The sequence below is a fragment of the Rhea pennata genome, chromosome 5 (assembly GCF_028389875.1).
Source record: "Rhea pennata isolate bPtePen1 chromosome 5, bPtePen1.pri, whole genome shotgun sequence".
NCBI classification, from domain to species: Eukaryota; Metazoa; Chordata; class Aves; order Rheiformes; family Rheidae; genus Rhea; species Rhea pennata.
Window position 1 is genome coordinate 15,033,815 of NC_084667.1, and position 22,493 is coordinate 15,056,307.

The 22,493-nt window shown below is 48.9% G+C and overlaps 3 protein-coding genes across 3 annotated transcripts; all 3 read left to right on the forward strand.

The window, feature by feature from the left end:
- The first annotated feature begins 3,795 nt into the window (after positions 1-3,795).
- On the forward strand, positions 3,796-6,839 carry LOC134141064 (acyl-coenzyme A thioesterase 1-like). Its single transcript, XM_062576973.1, has 3 exons — positions 3,796-4,159; positions 5,849-6,051; positions 6,318-6,839. Exons 1-3 carry the CDS (start codon positions 3,796-3,798, stop codon positions 6,837-6,839), a joined length of 1,089 nt encoding a protein of 362 aa, XP_062432957.1.
- A 1,530-nt stretch (positions 6,840-8,369) lies between these two features.
- Positions 8,370-14,364, forward strand: LOC134140755 (acyl-coenzyme A thioesterase 1-like). The gene is made up of 3 exons (XM_062576322.1): positions 8,370-8,853; positions 10,819-11,021; positions 13,149-14,364. Exons 1-3 carry the CDS (start codon positions 8,394-8,396, stop codon positions 13,752-13,754), a joined length of 1,269 nt encoding a protein of 422 aa, XP_062432306.1. The 5' UTR covers positions 8,370-8,393; the 3' UTR covers positions 13,755-14,364.
- Positions 14,365-14,533: 169 nt separating this feature from the next.
- LOC134141540 (acyl-coenzyme A thioesterase 5-like) lies at positions 14,534-22,280 on the forward strand. Its single transcript, XM_062577822.1, has 3 exons — positions 14,534-15,119; positions 17,801-18,003; positions 18,878-22,280. The coding sequence occupies exons 1-3, from the start codon at positions 14,573-14,575 to the stop codon at positions 19,451-19,453; spliced, it is 1,326 nt and encodes a 441-aa protein (XP_062433806.1). The 5' UTR covers positions 14,534-14,572; the 3' UTR covers positions 19,454-22,280.
- The last annotated feature ends 213 nt before the right edge of the window (positions 22,281-22,493 follow it).

Consider the following 22,493-nt stretch of genomic DNA (forward strand, 5'->3'; position numbering starts at 1 on the left):
GAGAATTAGTGCAGAATGATGTCCTGAGGCTCTTCCCCGCCTGGCATATTTTGTAATCCATGTTCTACTGCCCAATAAATGGGCCAAATGGTGATCAAGCGCTGGTTCAGGGGTGGGAAGGGGAGACTGAGGCAAGTCACCTTCACTACAGACCACCTCTGCCAGCAGGCCTTAAATACAATGCTGAAAAAAATGCCAATTATTAGCACTAAGACAGATTTTCTTCATACACAGATGATATTGACTTTCTGCTGCTGAGTGTCCTGCCAGTTATTTTGCATCTGACCTTTTCAGGAGGGACAGAGCAATCTCCACAGGGAAAGGAAGATGGCTGAGACTCTGCCCAACACCTCTAACTACTAGTACTGCAAAGGAAGACAATGCTGAGCATTCGCTGATGTCTTTCCACTCACGTCAGAGCCACAAACACACATACAGGGAGCTTGGCTTGGGACACAGCTCTGCCAACATCTTCCAGGAGGAGTCAGGGAGCCTGAGGAGGCTGCTCTTCCTTTGTGGTTCCCTGAGGAGCGCAACATCTAGATCGGGGTTAGGCTGACTGAATGTCAGCTTTTCAGCTCTTGCACAGATTATTCCTGGAAGGGCAGAGATTTAATTTTTCTCTGTGGACGCAGCCCTTAGAGGACCCTGCTGTCCATATTCATATTAACAACGTTAAGAGAGAGTGGGAGCAAGTCTCTTCTAACATGCCAGGGCCTTTACTCCTCTCCCTGCAGCAGTGAGCACAAAAGGATACATGAGCATGGTGGTCAGGAACTTCACACCACTTGACGAGCCAAGGTGAGGGCTCCGCTTGCTTAAAAATTTCAGTTCCCACACTGGATGGGAAAATGCAATGCTTTTCTCCTGTTTCTCCTAGGAGAAACAATGTTGTCAGAAGAAGATCCAGGCCTTTCCTGACCTCTGTAAAGAGAAGACAGTGAAAGTGCCTATCCCTCCCTCCTTCCCATTCCCCACCAGTACGACCGTCATTCCCAACCGGTCTGGCCATGAGGCTGCCAGGGCTGGGCAAAGGCTGGCAGAGATGTGACCCATCTTGCCCACACCTCAGGGCACCAGTGTGGAGGAACATGCAGCAAGAGGACATGAAGCAAGGCTGTGCTGTCTTGGCTTCCTCCCACCTGGGCTTTGCCCCCCCCCTCCCGCCCCTGGGCTGAGCCTCTTGCCTGTCTCACCATGCCGGGGTTGTAGTAGCTGCTTTGTAGTCTCACTGCCAGCTGGCAGCAGCCCCTTGTGCAGCCCCTGCTGTCCTCACCTCCAGGGAGGGCTTGTGGCCCTGGTGACAGGACCATGTTGGTGGAAAGGCCACAAGAGCCTCCCTGCCCTCCACCATGGTAGCCAGCTATGTGGACCCAAACCCAACACCAGCAGGCAGCAAACCGGCCCCAGCAGGGCTGTGGCTTTTCTCCCTCCTTAGCTGCCAAGGCAAGCCCTCACCCTTTTGGGGTCCGGGGTTTGGGGGGGGAGCAGTGCCCCTCTCCTGCTGCCCTGAGCAACCAGCTGGCCTGGGGTGACTCTCAGCTCGTTCCCTGCCAGCCTGGCACAGCGGGTGTGAGAAGTAAGAGCCTAAAAGATGTGTTTTTGCAGTGGAAACCTCCACCATAATAGCTTAAGTTGAAGCAGTTACTCACTTTTGAAATGTGAAAACAAACACAAGTGTAAAGAAGGAGGAAATCAGTACTGGAAAATTCCACTACTCAAAAGACTACAAAAGCAAGAAGTGATAGCAAAAGATTAGAATGCTAAAACAGATGGTCCCGTAATGGATATGCTCAAGCAAGGTAACAGTCAGTTGTGAAATGAGATAATTCCAAAAAGGAGAAACTAAACAGTTGGTCAAAGAAAGCTGTGACAAGCGTCGGGTAGGTTGTGAACCTGAAGTACTCAGCCAACGAGGAAACAGAGGAAGATCTCAGTGGTGGGAATAAGGCTATGATGTATTTCCTCGGCATGCTTCTGTTTGCAGAAAGCCCACCATTGCAATCACAAATGAATCTACTTCACTAGAGATCCTGTCTCCAGAAAAATTATTGGGTTATTTCTCACAGCAGGGTAAGCTGCCAAGCGCAGCACCCTTCACCACCCTTTCTTCATTTCTGCCATGGGCGTGCTCAGTCAGAGCACATTGTCCCTTCTCCACCCAGCACATTTTGTAATCCACATTGCCCACAGGCCTGGCTGATACCCATGGGCCTGTCCTCAGTGCTGGTAATTTGCTCTCCCTGGGTGGGGTAAGCAGAGCCAGTGGGAGCGAGGGAGGCAAGATCCTGGCCCATGGGCACGCCAGCTGCTGGCATCTGGCAAGAGGTGCAAGACTGTGAAGGCCCAGGAGATGCTAGGCATGTGGCACCAGGCTCTTGGGCTTTCTCTCTCCTGAGAAGCTCCTTCGTGCCCACACCAGTGCAGAGCCAGCCCTGGCCGCAGCGCCAGCCCCTCTGAGGATGCCCCTGCTGAGCCAGGCAAGCTCCTGTCCCACACAACCTTTCGCAGAACATCTTGCCCGTAGGGAAGGTGGGAGCTGAGCCTTGAGTGTGGTCCCTTCCTGCCCCTTGGCTGCAGCTGGTGCTCCAAGCAGAAGGCTCCCTTGGCACATGGGCCACTTTGAGCTCCCACCCGTGGTCCCTACTGCAGCAGGAGGTGTCTTTCAACATCCGCTGGCTGTGGGAGTGGGGGCCTCTGGGGCAGTGAGGGCAGCAGGGTCTGCAGGGCCCATGGGGCAGGAGCTGTGACTGACAGTGGTGGAGAGGAGCTCTGTACCAGGGCTTGCCATGCTGTCCCTTGACAGTCCCCACGTCCAGAGCCAGCCCCAAGCGAAGATGGCTGCAACCCCCATAGTCAGGGCATGGGTGGGAGCCTCTGTCTGCCCCAGTGCAGCATAAGCTCCTCGGTGATGATGCCCTGCTGCATTCGTGACCCCATCATAGGACTGGGCTCTCCAGGAGCATCAGTGTAGAAGGTGGCCTGAGGAAGCTGCTAAAGCGCTCCCAGACTGGTTTGCCAATTCCCTGCAGGCAGCAAAGGGGTCTTCTTTTCCATAGGGAGCCTGCAGCTTGGCCAAGTTTGGGAGAGGAAAGACAGTGACTGTGAGATAAGTGTGGGGTTAGGGAGGAGGGCTGCAACTACACCTTCTTCTGTGTCTGATCCTGTAAAGATAATAACCAGCAGGCTGAAGGGAGATTATTTCTAAGATCCCATCATGCGTTTGCACTTGCCTTTGGGAAGCTTGCCACAGCTTATCTGACAGGGTGATGAGATACAGCCTGGGCATCACTGAGCCACCAGGATTTGGGCAAAGCTGCCGCCCTTTGGAGAAGCTCCTGTGATACCAGAGGACTTGCTTTGCCCACCCTCTGCATGCTCTGACTGGGCTGCAGCTATTGCTACAGGCTGCCAGGCAGCCTCTTCTCCCCGGCACAGTGTGGGCCCCATATCACCTGCCTAGGAGTCCCCTCCCCTCAGGGAGGTGTGGGAAGCAGCATTTGCAGGAGAAGCCCTAACCTGAGTGCAGCTGCTGGGAAAGCAAGGGGTGGCGGAGCCATGTGGCGGGTGGCTGCCCACCTCCTGCGCTGCACAGGTACCCGGTGCTGGCAGAGGCAGCTCTCCCAGCCTGGCCCCAGCTTGCTGCACTGCAGCCCCACATGGACCTCCAGGACAGCAGTTATCCGCTGTCTGTCCTCCCTGGCCCCTACCATCCGCTTCTCACCAGCTGCCCGCAGCCTCTTCGATGAGCAGCTGGCCATCACCGTGCAGGGCCTCAGCCCACGGCAGCAGGTCATGCTGCGGACATCCTTTCAGGATGAGAGAGGAGAGCTTTTTGAAGCCTGTGCCCCGTACCAGGCAGAAGATGATGGTGAGCTGGACCTTGCCCACTGTCCCACGCTGCCGGGGGGCAGTTTCTCCGGCCTGGAGCCCATGGGGCTGCTCTGGGCTCTGCAGCCCCAGAAACCCTTCAAGCGGCTGGTAAAGCGGGACATGCGGACCCCACTGCATCTGCTCCTAGAGGTGTTTGAGGGCCACGGGCCTCTGCCTGGGCAGCTCCTGGCGCAGGCACAGCACGAGCGAGTGTTCCTGTGGGATGGAGTGCAGAGAGTCCCTGTGCGAGAGGGGAAGATCCGGGCGACGCTTTTCCTGCCTCCCAGTGAGTACCAGCCCCAGTCATGATGCTTTTCCTGGGAGTAACATGTTTTGTCAGTGCAAGCTCCAGCTCTTCCCTGATCTCCGTCAAAAGAAGTCTGTGAATTTGCCTGTTCTTCCCTCCTTCCCTCACTCTGGCTGTGTAGGTCCCAGGGCAGGGCCACAGAAGCTGGCAGAGAAGTAACTCTTAATGCCCAGAGCTTGAGGTTGAAAATGTGTAGAAACATGCATCAAGTGAAAATGCATGCATCTGGAGGGCCTCTGGGGCTAAGGAGCTAGGGAGAGGGTGGTGGCTGCCTGTGGTGCAGTCCAGAGCCTGGCCCAAAGTGCAGGCTGGCCCAAAGTCCCATGTGAAATACTAAGCAGTTCTCATCACTGGGAGGGCTTGGGAGATCCTCCCTCTCACTCTGAGACAGCAACAGTTCATATGTCAACCATGGTTCATTGTGTTCGGAACCAGAGGTTGAGGCTGACCCACAAACATTGGTCTGTGCAAAGAAGGAGATGGAGGGGCATTTTCAGAACATTTTCAGGGAAAATAGCTTTCAGGCAGGAAAAGATAAACATTGAATTGCTCCTGGAAAGGATTTTCACTCTGCACTGTCGTGTAAGACTTGCCCAAGACCCTGCCAAACTGCAGTATGTGCTGGGCAGCTCCACAGACACTTCCTTACCAGGGTGTACAGGGACAGCTGGTTTCACATGCTCGGCATCCCACTAGGCCAGGGCTCCTCTCCTGCCTCACCTCTACCCCTGCCTGCTGACCAGGGCAGAAGGAAGATGGAGGAAGGAAGCCACTACAGAGACTTGCAGATGTTTTGTCTCCAAACTTTCCTGCTCACCCTGACTTGAGCTGCTTACAGTAAGTCAAATGCTGGCTCATTTCCTCAGTGTCGCCAAACCTGCTCCCTTTGCATGATGTAAGTTTTAAAATGTTAGGCCCTTGCTGCAGCCTCTAGCACTTTGAAGGGCTTCCCAGGCATGCAGGAGTTTAATCTCATCCAGCCACCACAGCCAGTCTTCAATTTAACAAGACTGTAAGCTTGAGTTGTAGCCAGTGTTTCTCTTACACAGCTTTAGATAAGTTTCACTGTGCTCAAGTTGCACTGAGATGTCCCACTCACGATTCTGCATTCTTGGGAATGCTGTCTGCACAGTAATCCCTACACACTCTGATTCAGAGGATGTTGACATTGGACACCACCCAGCAATTCACCTAAGGTCACAGAAAGGTGGAAAGCCCCAAGGAAAGTACTCTTGCTACCATTCTGTCAGAGCCCATGGCAGGATGGCACACACTGAGGGCATCCCTGCAGGGTGGGCGGGATGAGCTTTCCCATGTCAGTGGCTCTCCTGAAGCTAAGAGGAGCTGGGCCTCACCCACTCCCCAATGTGGCCAGGAGCACCTTCTCTAGCCTGGAGCCCATGAGGCTGAAATACTGCCAGTTCCGAGCACAGGTAAAGATCTGTGTCTTACCTAGCAAGTTTTGTTGCTGAGTCTTTCATCTGCAACACACCTTGTTGTATTTTCAGTTGCTGACATAGTACCGCTATGACCAGTTGGTCATGTCCCTTCCCCCAGTTATGCTCTTCTGCAGTTCCTGCTGTGTATCTGATTTGATGCATTCTAAACTGAGGAAACCTTAAAAGGACTTATTGCAGGAAATACTGCTCTTGGTCTTGTCTGCTACAGGAGAAGCACCCTTTCCAGGGATTACTGACATACATGGACTTGAAAGAGGTCTTTTTGAACACAGAGCCAGCCTCCTGGCCAACCATGGCTTTGCCACACTGGCCCTGGCATATTACCAATATGAGGATCTACCCCAGGACCCAACTAAATTCCACCTGGAATACTTTGAAGAGGCAGTGAACTACATGCTGTGGCACTCACAGGTAGGAACACTCTGGCTAACCTCTGGGCTCCAGGAGTGGCCTCTTCTAACTGCCCCTCACTTTATCTCTATTATTCTCTATTATCCCAGGGAGCAGTTTGTCTGTGGGAGATGTCTACAAATCGTCCAGCAGAAAAACTGATCCTTGCCATCCTCTCCTTTACAGTATTGTGCAAACACTCAGCATTATACAATGTTTCCTCCAGTAATATTTAGCTGTTGTGCTTTCCAGCTCAGTAATGATGGGGATTTCCTCCTCTTCACCAGGTAAAGGGACCAAGGCTTGGCTTGCTCGGATACTCCAAAGGAGGAGAACTGTCTCTCGCCATGGCTGCCTTCCTGAAGAATATCACAGCTGTTGCTTCTATCAATGGTCCAGTGGCCACTACATTTATTCCTCTCTGTTACAAGGATAAAATCATCCCCACTCTGCCTGTAGATGAAAAGCGTGTCCAAGTCAATCAGTCCAATATTCTTGATTGTTCTAACATCGTTACTGACCCCTTCCAAGCTCCTGGCCAGCAAAGCCTGATCCCACTGGAGAAAGCCGAGGCAAATATACTGTTCATCACCAGAGAAGATGATCATTTTGTTAAAAGTGAATATTCTATTGAAACTTGCAAACGTTTGAAGGCTCAAGGGAAAGAAAATTTTCACATTCTCTCCTACTCTGGAACAGGGCACTGCTTTTACCCTCCCTTTTTCTCTTTGTACCTTATAGGAAAGCATCCGATTTTTCACAAGTGGGCAGTCCTGGGTGGAGAGCTCAAGGCTAATTCTAAAGCATAGATTCATGCTTGGCCAAAGATACAGGCTTTTTTCAACAAATATTTAAATGACAAATAATGTGCAAGAAACATAAAGCTTTGAACAACCTGATCTAACTGGTTCTTTATATTTATGACGTTAAACCCTGTTCACAGCTGCACCCATACAATCTCACTATCTTTCATGCCTTTGCACACCCCTGACTCAGAGAAGAACTGGGTTTGCATTTTCTTTTTTTCCCACACTTTTTTGCTCAAGTGCAAAGGAAAGGCATGGCAAATATATTTGCATTAACCCTTGATCAAATAGAGCATATGCAAAATACACAGTTATGATGCTAACCTGTTTTATGATCTTTTAATACTTGTCTGTACTTTCCGAAACTCTGCCACAATATGCATATGCTACCTTCAACACATATCTTTTGAAAACTTACTTCCCGGTTAGCTTTCAGGACTGATGCTGCCTCATGTTTACACTAATGAGAAGTGGAATCATGTCTGATTGCTGAGGTGCAGGAACTGTCCATTTTGGCATGTCAGGACTGGGGTACTGGGGATCTCTGCATAAGAGCTCTCAGGCTGCTGGGAACTGGGTCTTCCAGGGGGGAGACCCAGTTCTGTGCCTTGCTTCTGTCTCCCCTTCAGAAGGAAGTGCTGGTGGATACTTCTGGCCCTGAGACATTGTGTTCCTAAAGGAAGCCATTCTGCCAAATTTACAGTCATTGTGATCTTCTCCCACATAACACGGTACCTTTTCTGCTCTGCCACTGGGGCAAGAATTTTAAATAAAGAGAATAAATTTGAATTCCATGGAGCAGTCTGTTGTGCTTTGGTTAGGAGCAGGCATCTTCGCATCTGGACCACTCTCTTTCCCCTCACCTTGGGTGCTGGGCTGCTCGAGTAGGGAGAGGGGACCACAGGAGTCTCTGACATGGGGTCTTGGCACTTTCACTCCTCCTCTACTCTTGGGGCATCAGGGGTGCAGCAGAAGGGATTTTGTTTTAGACTTTAAGGCCTTTTCCTTCGGACCTCTTCCAGGGTATAACCGAGCTTGTGACTGAATCCAGATCTGTGTGCTGAGAAGTCCCATTCTCAGCAACAAGAGAAGCTGCCATGCACTGAGGGCTGGACATCAGACCACACACTCAAATGCCAGATGGCCAGGCCACGAGGCTGCCAGGGCTGGGCAGAGGCTGCCAGAGGTGTGACCCATCTTGCCCACACCTCGGGGCACCAGCATGGAGGAGCATGCAGCAAGGGGACATGAAGCAAGGCTGTGCTGTCCCGCCTGCCTCCCACCTCGGCCGGGTCTCGGCCGCGGGCAGGCAGGCAGCGGCGCCGGGCCGCGGCCCCCGGCGCGGCGTCGGGGCGGAGGGAGCGGGCAGTCCCGCCCCGCCGGGGCGGTGCCCGCAGCTGCCCGCGCCCGCCGCCGCCGCCGGGGCCCGGAGGCCGCCGCGGGGCCATGTGGCGAGTGGCTGCCCGCCTCCCGCGCCGGCCCAGGCGGCTCTGCCGGCCGCGCCGCGGCTCGCCGGGCTGCAGCGCCGGGGCGGTGCCCGCCCGCGGCCCAGCCTCCATGGCGGCCGCCGTGCGCTTCTCGCCGCCCGCCCGCAGCCTCTTCGACGAGCCGCTGGCCATCGCCGTGCAGGGCCTCAGCCCGCGGCAGCAGGTCACGCTGCGGGCGTCGCTGCAGGACGAGACGGGCGAGCTCTTCGAGGCCTGCGCCCGGTACCAGGCGGAGGACGACGGGGAGCTGGACCTCGCCCGCTGCCCCGCGCTGCCGGGGGGCAGCTTCTCCGGCCTGGAGCCCATGGGGCTGCTCTGGGCTCTGCAGCCCCAGAAACCCTTCAAGCGGCTGGTGAAGCGGGATGTGCGGACGCCGCTGCACCTGCTTGTAGAGGTGTTTGAGGGCCACGGGCCTCCGCCCGGGCAGCTCCTGGCGCAGGCACAGCATGAGCGGGTGTTCCTGCGGGACGGGGTGCAGAGAGTCCCTGTGCGAGAGGGGAGGATCCGGGCGACACTTTTCCTGCCTCCTGGTGAGTGCTGGCCGCTGCACTGCCCCACGCCGCGCTGGCCTTCTTCCCGCGGATGCCACCTCCTGCTATGGGTGTCTTATCCGGGCCCATGCTCTTGGGGCACCCAGTGCATGTTGCTTGGCTCTGTCCAAGGGGCTGGAGGCTGTGCAGGGAGGCCACCTGCTCCCCAGGCCCTGAGCCTCACCAGAGCCCTCCCCAGTTTCAGTGCTTCTCCCTGAGCCGGGAGCTGGCACTGGGTGCTGGCCTCATCAGTCACCCCTTCGGTCTGCTGGCCACCCTCCTCCACATGTTTCCCAGCATCGGGGTTTGCCTTATGGGCTCATGTTCAGGCTGATGTCCAGCGTAAGGCCAAGGGCCTTTCCAGGCAGTTGCTGCCCAGGGCAGGGGGCTGTTTGGCCCCGGCAAATAACTTTACGCTTCTCTTTGTTGAACTTTGTGATATATTTGTTGGCCCAGTCCTAAGTTCATCAGGGTCCCTCTGGACTGAAGCTCTGCCATTCTTTGGGTCAGTGCTCTCTCTAATTGAGTGTCATCTGCAAATTTGCTGAGTATGCCCTTTGTGCCACCACTCAGCAACTGATAAATGTGTTGAGCAGTTTGTGCCTCAGTAACAACCCCAGAGGTAATCTGCTTGCTCCTAGCTGCCTGCTGAACATCAAACCATTGGTGACTACCCTTTGAGTTTCCAAGTGGGAGTAGTGTGGGAGATGGTATCAGATGTCTTTGAGTCACTTTTTCCTTCTTCAGTGTTTTCCAGGGGAGTCAGCTAGTAATTCCCTGAATAATTTGAAGTTTTCTCTCCTAAAGTCTAGAGTCCTAACTCTGCTGCTTTGCTTTCCAGCCTTCCCCAGCTCCAGAACTTGGTCATTTTGTAGCTGGTACAGCCAAGGTCTGTGAAGTTCCCAGACAGCCTGACCAAAGCTTTGTTTACCTCTTTGTCCAGTGATCTGGACTTCTCCTAGTTGTTTTTTGGAAGCCTCATTTCCTGTCTGCCCTTGGTGGTGGGGTGGTCTGTAACAGTCCTTCAACACACATCCCACCCTCCCCGGGCACGGGTCTGGTTTCATGCTGGAGCTTTGTGCAAGTCAAGGAGCTCCTCTGCACGGCATGTCTCTCCCTTTTCTTCTTTGTCTGTCCCTGTACTTCTCCAGCAATACCACCATAAACAGCCGATACTTGTCCATGACAGTGCTGCAATCACACCTGTCATCCCAGAGAGCCTCCTTGATCCTGGTTGCTGTGTACTGCTGTGGCTACATGTGAATTTTCAGTTCTTTGTTGCCCAAGCTCTGTGCATTAGTGTGCAGACACCTGAGAAAAGCCTCACTCCTCTTTAGAGCGGGAATGGGAAAGTCTCTCTCAGGGCCTCCTCTTTTCCATACTTCCTCATTAGTTTACAGCTCTTCCTCTCAGTTCTAGAGTTCAGTCCCTGCCCCCTGATGAACCTAATTTAAAACTTCACTCACCGGGTTAGCAAGCCTGGTTGCAAATATTTTCTTCCTGCTTAGTGCCAGATTAAAATGGCCATAGTACATTTACACTGAAACTGAGAAGCTGGAACCATCAGAAGATGAGATTTTTGGATTAGTGTTCTGAGGGATGCAATGGGGAGAAACTGCTGGATATTTTTGAAGGGAGCTTGATACATTTTCATTATGATATAGATAGCTAGATATGACTGCCAGGGGATCCCTTCTCTTCAAGCCATATAGATTCCCTGATGTTAACTAAAACATTAGCTGGCTTGCTATTTTGTGCTGTCTTGTTTAATCTTGAAGCAATTCAGCCATTTATTGAAAATTGACACAGAACTTAGGACCCTTAGTTCCAGTTCTGCTACTGCTGTTTGTTTTTATCTTTTTAAAAGAGACACATTCCCAGACCTGCTAATTTGTGATATAACTGAAAAATTATGAATTAATGTGTTGTTACATTTTATTTTGTTTATTTTTTATTTTTTGGCAGGAAATGGCCCTTTTCCAGGAGTAATTGATATATATGGAACAGGAGGAGGACTCCCTGAATACAGGGCATGCCTGCTGGCCAACTATGGTTTTGCTGTGCTGGCTCTAGCTTACTACAGCTATGAAGATCTCCCCAAAGATATGAAGGAATTCTACCTGGAATATTTTGAAGAAGCCGTAAACTACATGCTGCAACACAGACAGGTCAGCTTGTTCATTGACATCCTTCCACTACAGGGAACTCTCATTAATCAGGTCCTGTCAGACTGTCATAAATTTCACTCAGTCAGTGTAGCCAATATAAGAATTTTATTAATTACAGCAAGCAAGATATAGGCAAATATCAGCGCTGGGCAACAGGGGAGTCTCCGCTCTGCCAACTGCCGCACGGGGTGGGTCCCAGCTCCTCTTTTTATATCATTCCGTCTTCCTATCCTGCACATGTGTGTCCTGTTGCTAGCGTTCTAGTTTCTTCTCATTCGTTAGGGGTCGACCGTTGACCTTTTATGGTATAGCCAAGTGATTGGCCAAAGTTCCTGCAACCTTTAAACTGGTTAGGACTAGATTCTGTTGTTTTGCAAAATGAAACAGGACACATACTCGGTTCTACTACAAGACTGCAGCTCTGGCAGAGCTGCTGTACTTAAAATGGCATCTCTGTTCAAGCTAGCCTAAATAGTCTGTTTTGTATCTTTTACTCCCATTATAATGGTTCTCTAGCAGTTACTCTAATTCTTCCTTTGAACTGGCTGGGTAATACAGTAACACCTGGGTCATATATTGGTAATTTCTGCTCCATTCAACCCTGTGTCATCACTAGAGAACCAGTTACCTCAGGGCTTATCAAACTTCTGATGAGATTTTTTGGAGTTTATGCTTTGTAGAATGCCCTTGGAACTAAATGCCCTTCTCAGCCATGTAACACACGATAAGCCTCTGGGATCCGTGGTTCAAGGAAGTCCACCAGAGTGCATGTCTTGCTGTATATTGGATAGGCTGTTATAGTCAGTCCAAATGTTGGCATTTTGGGAATGTGGTTTCTAGTAGCTGGTTGTGAGCTTTTTAAGTCTGCATTGTTTGTAAGCGAGCCCTGCTGTGTTGTGCATCTGCTTCCAAATAGGTGTGCAATAACTAGAACTGTACAAGGAGAGCTCACCTTTAAACTAAATACCATCCCCAACCTCGAAAAGATGAGTTACTTTAAGGCTTTGGTTGCCTTTCAGTCACCCTTGGCCTAACTTCTGGTGCTACTGTTTGTCCAAATACTCCTGAAAATTGCTTTTTTTTAACCTTCTTTTTTTCTTCCTGCAAATAGCATTCCAGCCTCCCATTAATGCTTCCACTAATAAGCCCCACTGTGTTATTTACATGTTGCAAAGTTCCATAAATATTTTTTCCCTTTTTCCATGCTTCAGAGTCAGTGGGTTTGGAGCCTATTGTGCTAATGATAAGGTATCGAAGGTATGAAATTTTGGTGCTATCTTAGAGCCTCTTATCCTGAGGCTCCTTGGATACTGGAGCAATTGTGATATTAGCTAACCTTCTTCCAGTGTTCTTAGAGGAATTCAGCCACCTGTAAAATCATTTAGCTTTCCTAGTCTGATTAATTTGCCTGTGGAAAAGAAAAAGAAGCTAACCTTTCTATAACTATGTAACTCCATAACATCTTAAAATTGGCTTAAATGATGGTTTTAATATGTTAATTTTTTTAAGATACTTTCTAATGAATATGCTACCTCAAAATACTTCCTTTTCAGTGTGAGTGAGACACCATGCATAATGATGAAACAAGAGAGCAGCTGATACAGAGTCCTGCCACCCCATGTTAGGGTGCCACCCCATATCCCTTCCTAGTAGGAGAATCAAGTTCAAGAATGTTGAACTTACATTCAACAGTGTTTGAATGTAAGAAGTACCTTAGGAGAACTAAATGACAGTGTCATAGTCATTACTGATTTTGAACATTTTTCCACTGAAAGAAAGCATTTGAAGAAGAGGCCTCCTCTCTCCCTTCCCTCCGCTTTCCTGAGCTGCCTGATAAGCAAAGTGAATCTGGAGCTGCCTCTCTGCATGGCTTTTTGCAAACAGAGCTGTGCTCTCTACACATGCTTCAGCACTGAGCCTGGGAGTTTTATTAGGATGTTGCTAGAGTCTCAGCAGGGGTTATGATCATGAACCAAGCCCAGAGCTGTGCCAGGCCCTCCCCCCATATGCAGGCCCTGCGCTTAGGACGTTAGGAGCCTATACCTCCGGCCAGGATGGAGGCTGCTGTTAACACGGCAGTGCTTTAAATGGTTCATTGCTTGTGATTTCTCTTTCTCGGCCCTCCAGGTTGAAGGTCCAGGAATTGGGTTGCTTGGGATCTCCAAAGGAGGCGATCTGTGTATCTCCATGGCCTCCTTCCTAAAGGGCATCGCTGCCACTGCCCTCATCAATGGCTCGGTGGCAAACGTGGGCGCCGTGCTGCGCTACAAGAATGTCACCATTCCACCCCTCAGTTTCAACATAAGCCGCATCAAGGTCAACGAGTCGGGGGTGGCGGATATCATCGACGTCCTGAGCAACCCCTTAGAAGGGCCTGACCGCCAGAGCTTTATCCCGCTGGAGAGGGCTGAGTGTCGCTTCCTGTTCATTGTGGGCCAGGACGATCGCAACTGGAAAAGCGAATTCTTTGCAGTTGAGGGGAGCAAACGTTTGCAAGCTCATGGGAAGGAAAAGCCTGAGATAATCTGTTACCCCGGGGCTGGGCACTATATCGAGCCCCCCTTTTTCCCCATGTGTGCAGCCTCGAAGCACTTGCTAGTTGGCAAGATGGTGGCGTGGGGGGGAGAGCCCAAGGCTCACTGCGAGGCACAAGTGGATGCTTGGCGGCAGATCAGAGCCTTTTTTCATAAACACCTCACTGGCACGCAGTCAGGAACGTGCAGTAAGCTGTGATCTGTGTTAGGTGATTTTACAGATGAAGGTGCTGGTGTTGTCACGTTTGTTTTGTTCAGTGGCTCTGAATGAGAACAAAGAATAATTGCGAATAAGCTGTTGGGTTCCTCCGGAGGCGGACGTGTGTGGGGTCATCCCGGAGGTGCCGCCAGTCCTGGCACAGGCCCAAGGTACTGCCCGCTGCACAGCCGCTTCTCCTGGAGCCCCTCGGGCTGGCGCCAAGGGGGCAGCGAGGCCGTAGCAGCGGCGTCCTGCCATCCCTGCTGCCCCACGCTGCCAGGGGCTTCCAGCTCAGTTTCTGCCCTTGCCCCCTTGCCCGTTCCTTGGGGACCTGCTGGAGTGGTTTTGAGTAACGTTTTTCACCCGAGTATTTGTTTGAAAGAGAAAGCACTGGGTGTTGCTAGTGAAGGCGAATTTGCCCTATTGACTTAAAAAAAAAAAAAAAAAGTGTTAGGCAAACGTGTGCCTTACTAATCCAAACTGAGCCGGTGTAGCTGATAAACCTGGCTTGTGCTGTATGTGAATTACGTTAGGGTGTTTATGCAGCCTGTGTGCACTTTTTTTTTTTTTTTTTTTTTTAACTGGATTAAAACGAGGTATTAAATCTTTACGAGCCGCTTGTCGCTCGGAGCAGCACTGCCGGCGGTTGGCGGCGGGAAATGGCGGTTGGCGGGGGGGGAAACGGCGGTTGGGGGGCGGGAGCGGTGGCTCCGCTCTCGGCTGAGGCTGCCTGGCGGGGGCGGGGGCGGGGGCAGGGGCAGCACCGCCCGTTGTGGCCGTTGGGGCGGCGGCGTGTCCGCGCTCGCCTCCTCGGCGCCATGTGGAGAGCCGCTGCCGCCGCCGCGGCGCGGGCCCTGTGCCGTGCCCCGCCGCTGCCGCCGCCCCCGCGGCGGCGGGTCGTGAGCGTGGCGGTGTCGCCCGCCGCCGGCCTAGCGGACGAGCGCGTGGAGACGCGGGTGGCGGGGCTGGGCCCGGGGCAGCCGGTGACGCTGCGGGCGGTGGCGGCGGACGAGCGCGGCTGCCTCTTCCAGTCGTGCGCGCACTACCGGGCCGACGGCCGCGGAGAGCTGCACCTGGGCACTGACGCCTCGCACGGCGGCGACTACAGCGGCGTGGAGCCCATGGGGCTCTTCTGGAGCCTCGCCCCCGCCGGCATGGAGCGGCCGTACCAGCGGCTCCTGCCCCGCAGCACCGGCGCCCCCCTGAAGGTGGAGGTGCTGGTGCATCAGGGCCACAGCCGGTCCGGCGCCATGCCCGGCCCGGTGATGGCCAAGGCCGAGGTGGAGCGGTGGTTCACGGCACCCGGCGTGCGGCGCATCCGGCTCAAGGAGGGAGCCGTGCGGGGCTCCCTCTTCCTGCCGCCCGGTGAGTGCCCCGGCCCGGGACCCCGGGGCCCGCGGCCTCCCTGCCCAGCGCTAACAGACGGCGGCCGCGCGGGGGAGACCCCGGCCGCCGGGCGTGGGGACTTCTCCTGCCCGTTGACACCTAAAGAGGCCCGTGGGGGGGTGCCTGGGCTGCAGCGGGCCGCGGCTGTCGCGGGACAGGCGGCAGCTGAATGACAGCAGGATTACTACATTGCTGCCCGCCGTCCAGGGCTTCCAGACGCGCTGACACGCTTTCTTCATAAAAGCATTGATCTTACCCCGAGTAGGACCGACTTTAAAAGGCATTTTTTCTCCCTGTGAAATACATGGCAATAAGCAGAGCAGTAGAAGGAGGTTATAGAAAACAGAAGTGTGCCACCCTCTCTCTGTTACACTAGAGCCAAAGCTAAGTTAATGGTTGTGTTACTGTGATTCCTCAGTGGTTGTATAAATACAAAATAGATTCTGGGGAAGTTCTGCCAGTGGCACCTGTGGGATGGCTGTGTTTTAAGAGGTGCGATACTCTAATGGGCAGCTGCTGTTGCTGGCAAATGAAACCTTACACTGTGTCATGGTGTTTGAACGTTCAAGCCACGATTAAAACCGCTGAGCGTTATCCTGGTAGAATTGTCCTTGAATTGTCTCATATTTATAATGACTTGGTGTAGCAAAACTAGTTTGTATGGATCTAAGTCTTTCCAGTGAATGGTTTCCAAACCAACAATATTTTTATCCATTTAGACAGATCCAGAGTCCACTGAAGAAGAAAAAAACAAGAAAAACTGAAATTGAACTTTGTATTTTGGATGAAAAGTTTTGTCATCATTCTAGACTCTCCAGCACTGAGACCCTGATGTTTTGATGAATCCTGCCTTAGAGAATGAGCTGAGTTTTGTTAAGCTTAATGGGAATCCAGAGATCTGCAACCTGGAGCTGCATTTGTCACTTTAGAAAGCCCAGTGTTGTACAGTGGAAAAGTCCAGAATTGTTGCTTCAATGACACAAAGTGCTTCTCAGTGAAATACCCAGTTACAACATTACCACCATACTTGGCGTGCTTCAGGGAGGGAAAAATGTTAGTATTGTTAAGATAGAAATCTTGGCGACGAACTGCCCTTAGTCAAAGTGAGATGACCTGAGTGGCTTAAACTATGTTTGCAATATAAAAGAGGTTGCTCATTTCAGATATAAGAGTTATGATTTTTATTTTATTTTATTTTATTTTTTAAAGCAGTAGTAAAAGTGTCTGGTCCCGTTTATCTTGCTTCTTGGTGTATGTACAGAAACTGCGTACTTAGATATGAGTAGGCACTCATAAAGGCAGTCCAGAATCCTTGTATAAGTTAAAAGTTGTCTTCACAAGAGATAAAAACATATTTTTTGGACTGTATTCTGACTATATGTTTTTACTAGAGAACTTTCTATGTAGGCATGATAAATATGTGAATACCTTGGTTTTCTAGCCATCTAGGTTGACTATTTTTAACTGAACATTTCTCTTGATCATAGCGTCATGATAAGAAATGTAACCAGACTGATTTTCTTCCTAGTAGAATATTAAACTTCTGAGGAAAAATTTTAGAACTGAAAGAAAAAGGAAAAACATACTTCAGTGCTTTTCTGACTTCCTAATGTTTTAAGTTATGACGTTTCCACAATCTAGTGTGTCTCGTCCAAAAATTTGTTTTCTCAAGTACCTTAAAATGCCAGAGGTCTTTTCTTTAATTGTTGCATGTATATATAGGTATAGGTATATAGGTAACTTAATGTGTTAATGCACTTTTGCACAAGTAGGTCTTTTTTCTGCTAGATAGTTGTAGTGATCTGGATCTGAGTGAGTCAGTGGTGACATCTGGTGGTCAGTCAAAAAAAAGAGGGAGGGGGAATATTTGGGGTCTTTATAGTTGTAAGGATAGTATCCCGAACCCGTTAGCTCAAATTCTGCTGCCATGGCAGACAGTTACATTGCGACAAGACTGTGGCTGCAAAAGCATGTCCACTTAAAGATGTGTTTTTGAATATTTCTGCAGTTCAGTGGAACTGTTCATATACATGTATATGTGTGTCAGCCACATGTATATCTTTGTGTCAGCCACAGATACCCACATACCCCCACAGCACTCACTTTTTACCTTCTGTCTCTTCATACCTACAATAACAGTTCTGCTGCCAGCTATTGCAGTGCTGGTGCTGAGACAGAGCTAGTAAATCTAGCTAATTTCACCCGTTGCCTTTGTTGTGTTTTTCTCAATGCACTTTTTTCCAGAGTTTGTGCAAGTCTTGTAGAATTTATTTCTATGGGCTCAATGCAATTGTCTCTTCAGTAATGTGTTTACACTTTGCTAATTAAAGTATGACTTGTTTATGGGAAAATATCTGATTAAGAATATGATTTTTTCCAAGATGAGAAGTTAAGCCTATTGAAAAATAAATTTAAAACAATTTAAAAGCTTATTAAATGTTTACATATTTTACAGGAAGGTAAGGAGTTATTCCTAGTTTGAAATAACTAAAGTAGGTTACAGCACTAATTCTGTATTCTCCACTGTGAAAGTGGAAGTAATGAGTAGTAATAAGAAATGTATTATGACTGCTATAGTTTCCTGTTCACTCTTTATTAGATACTTTGTAGTGTCCTGTCTGATAATTTTATTGTCCTCTCTCTCTCTTTATTTAATATAGGGGATGGCCCCTTTCCAGGAGTGATTGACATGTATGGAGATGAAGGGGGTTTAATTGAATTTAGATCCAGCCTCTTGGCCACTCGTGGTTTTGCTGCTCTTTCTCTGCCTTACTTTGACTTTGAAGATCTGCCTAAAGTTATGAAAGAATTCAAACTCGAGTACTTTGAGGAGGCAGCTAGATTTCTACAGCGTCACCCGAAGGTAAGTGTAATGCGAGGTTTCCCTGGACAGGGAACTGGAGAGGATTCAGCAGCATGCCCCAGTAGCATCAGTAATTTCTTTGGAGTGTCAGTTTCTGTTGAGCAGGTTTTGCCCCAGTAACAGAAAAAGCATAGGTTTTACACAAGTGACTATGCTTATAACTGCAGAGAGTGAATTTCTTTCTTCCAGAACAAACAGATATAAAACTGGCCATTAAATAAATTTATGTTGGAAACTAGAAGATTCCTGATGATTAGAACAGTGAAGTGCTGGAACAGCCTCCAAACAGGAGCAATGGTGATAAAGATATACCAATTTAGAAATGGAAAGTAATTAGCTTATGAAAAAATGGTAGAAAACTGCTTAATAATCAGCAGGGGAATCGATTTGATGACTTAGGAAGTTGCTTTCAGTGTTACTTTCCAGACTGGAAAAGGATTAAGACTAAATGATACTCTCCTGATTCTTACATGTCATGTATAAGATTACTTACTTGCCTGAGATGTGTATAACAATCGACTGTACTTGAATTTCCTGCTACCTGTTCTGGAAAAAAAGAGAAAATATTTGGATCAAAATATGCAGTTGGGACTAGGTGAGGTCCAGGTGATTGTATTTGCTGTGCCTAGCGTAACTATCATGTCTGTGTTATTTTAATGGATTTAACATCTGTTGTTGTTCTTGAAAAAATAAGACACTTAAAGGAAGGAGCCTGGCTCCAGGCTGTAGACTTCCAACTGGTCACGTCAATGATTAATGTAACCTTTTCTGTATAACACAACTCCAGAGGCATTTAATGGCTAATCCTATTATAATGCATACTTTCTGTATTCCTTTCTTCCTCTGTTCCCCTCCCCCACCGCTTTATCTGAAGGTGAAAGGGCCAGGAGTTGGAGTGATTGGGACTGGGAAAGGGGCAGAATTAGCACTCTCCATGATCACCTTCCTGCCAGAAGTAGTGGCTGCTGTCTCTATCTCCGGCTGTAGCTCGAACACAGTTGCAGACCTCCATTATGGTGAGATGACTCTGCCTGGGCTGCGTTTTAATATGAATAAGGTCAGTGTTTCTGACACTGGTGTGTTTGACACTTTTGAAGCTCTGGACGACCCAATGAATCCTGCTAATTCCCCTTGCACAATCCCCATAGAAAAAGCCGAGGGTCACTTTCTCTTAGTGGTAGGAGAAGACGATCGTATGTGGAAGAGCTCCTTATATGCTGAGCTGGCAATTGGACGTCTGCGCCAGCATGGAAAAGAAAATTTTGAGCTCTTGAGTTATCCAGGAGCAGGCCACCGAATCGATCCTCCTTCTACTCCATTTTGTCAGGTAGCTGTGGATCGTGTTCTGGGGGTACCTGTCGTAGGGGGTGGAGAGAGCAAAGCACATGCCCATGCACAGGAACACTCCTGGGGAAAGATTCAGGAGTTTCTGCGCTTGCATTTAGGATGAACGCTTTGGTACCTGAAAGCTGCTGCTGAGTTGCAAAGGGCTGAGCTTGAGCCACCAAAATGACTAGAGAATTGGAGGGACTGACTGAGAAAAGGTCTGAGATCAAAATAACCAAATGACAACTCAGCTATGTGTGCAAATCCAAACAGAAAGGAAATTATTCTGAGCTATTTTAACTAGATATCCTGAGGAGAAGTGAAACAACGATAATAAATAGACTGCATTTTAGTAAATTTGTCAGCCTGAATTAGTCTTGGTATCAAGAAACAAGTGTCTGAAGAGAGTGGTAGGTACTTTCTTGCCTGCAGTATTTATGACTTAAGGAACTTGGCAAACCAGTCTGCACTGTCAGAAATGGCAGACTGGTTCCCACATGGGGAAATGATGGTAACCTATAGATGATAAACATCCAAATGAGAAATGATTCTGGCTTTGGATCTGAATCAAGCTACTTCAGCTCAGAAGTCTCCAATTTACAGCCGAACATATTTTGGAAATGTCTTCTATCTCTCTGAAGTGAGGGGTATCTATTTGTAATAAGTATTTTGTACCTTTACCTTAGAAGTCTTCTGCCGATGTAGTCAATGCTTCTTTCCAACAAAAAACTACCTATAGAGTGAGAAAATGAAAAGTACTTTTACTGTTGTCCGGGGAGAATAGCAGTGCCAGCACTTCCTTGTACTAGGGATGTAATCAGCAGGAATTCATCTGTTCCTATCTTGTCTTGAACTGGCACTTAACACTCAGGGTATTTGCTGAGCAGCACTGTTAAATGCAGTTATGTGAAACTTACTTCTCTCTTGATTGCTTATTTAGTATAGTAACACCTGTCACTAAATTTTGGATTAATTACTTGTGGAGCTCTTTGGTAATGATGTCAGCAGATGCTGACAGTTGTTTTTAGTGAGGAAGATGACTTGAGAAACAGAAAATGTGGCCAACAGAAGATTGCAGGACTGACGAAAAAACTAAAATATGGCAATGATTAACTTAGTATTAGCTTTTTTTTAATATTATGATTTTAGCTTTCCCATGGCTACTGGGGATTGTTTTTCATCGTAATTAATTTTTGGTTGATGCCTTATTTTTCCCACCATTTGGGTAGAAAGAAACAACTTAAGAAATCAAATCATTTTGGAAGAGGATCCTGCTGAAATGGTGCCCGTGCTGGAGGCCTATTTAACAAGGTCTTCTGCTGATACAGTGCTCCTTCCAGGGTCATTTTTTCCAGACCGTTTCAAGAGCTTTCTGAGAAGTTACAACCCCTTCATTTATGGTATTGAATTTTGGTTTGCTCTGAGGGATCTGTTCTCTCCAATTAACTGTCATTATGCCCTTGCTCAGGTCTCATTAGCTTTGTTCTGCAACTCAGTATGACTTACCATTTGAGTGCAAGTCACATGTTACCCATGCACACCATCACTTCCAGTTGAACAGTTTAGCTATTCACTCCTTAAAAGATAAATTCTACCATACTCACTCCCCTCAAAACATCTTCACAGCTGCCTCTCTAAACTGTTTGGCTGAAGAGGCCCTGCAGGGTAATTTCCGGTGCTTGAATGTGCACTAAAACTGTCTGCCTTAGAAGTACAGGATGGCAGCGGGCTGAGATGTGCATATTGGTGTTGCCCATGCTTCGCACCCTGCCTTTTTGCCAAAGCCACTCCAGATCATAACTGTAGAAGAAATTGTCCAAAGGTTTCCTTCTGCACTGTCTGCCCTCGCCAGGTGGATCTCCAGCAGTCGGAGCTGACTGTGCAGTTGGCTTTAGTTGAACGGTGCCTCTTCAATCCCCATTTTGTTAGCGTCCTGGTATTGATACCCATGTCTTTCCACTGCAGTCCTCCATAGAATATCCATGACAAGCAAGATCAAAAGCTGGAGTTTCAGGAAGCAGATGTTACGGTGTAATTAGAACAAAACCCAGGTAGCTTAAAAATCCCCAAATTTATTTCTAAAGCATAAACCTTTAAAAGAATTCTTACTAGCTATTGACAGGTATATGCATTTTAAAAGAGAAGTAACACCTTCTTTATTAAAAGGCAAGGCTGTTCAAGAGTTCAACACGTTTCTTGTTTCTGAATAATTCATTCATTTGGAAAGCTGAATAATACATCTTTTAAACGAAGAAGGAAAGAACAATAAAAGGAGCAACTTTACTGTGGAAATACCTTTAGAAACAGGGCAGGATACTCAGGCCAAAGTTATTCACGAAATGGTCTGTAGAAAAGTGGTCAGCTTGTGTACTAATATTTTGTATATTTACAGTGCTACTTGGATACCAAAGATGCAACACTCTGTAGATAATATATCTATTTCCTGAATGAGGAGTGCCAGAAATATTTATAGTATGTGCTAAAATGAGTGACTGTGGCCTTAAAATAATACTATTTATGCTGTTTGTATACTTTACATGGCAGAACTCCCACAGCATTTAATTGAGAATATTGCTTGGATGGATGGCTTAGCTTTATTGGCTAAATTTGGGGCCATCTCTTGATGGAGGCACAATTAGGCTTGGGGTTCGAAAAACACTCCATGACTTAAGGACAGCCAGTGCAGTCTGGAAAAGCTTCGGCTCGTCTGCTTCTTGCAGATAGCAGCAGGCAAATTTGGGGTGACTCCAACAGCACCAGGTTGTGATATGTTACCAGCCAAAAGCTGACACTTGGGTCAGCTGTAATTAATAGATCATACCTTACTGGATCAAATTACTGCTGAAATGTATGGTTTGTATTACAGGATCATTTTGTGCAGACACTATTTGTAATTTTAAGATGAACTTTTTTCACTGGTTGACTTAAATAAAATGCATATAATGATGCTAGGATGGTGTGGCGTGTTTTGTTGCTACTATTGCTGCAGACAGCAGGGAGGGCGGAGGAGCTCTCCGTAACCGTTTCGCACACCCGCTTGTGCAGAAACACTTCACAGTGAGACGGTTACCGGGGCGGCGGCCGAGCCCCGGCGGCCGCGGCCGTCAGCCGACACCGCGCGGGCGGCTGCCCCTATCGTCGTGTCCCACAATGCGGCCGCGACG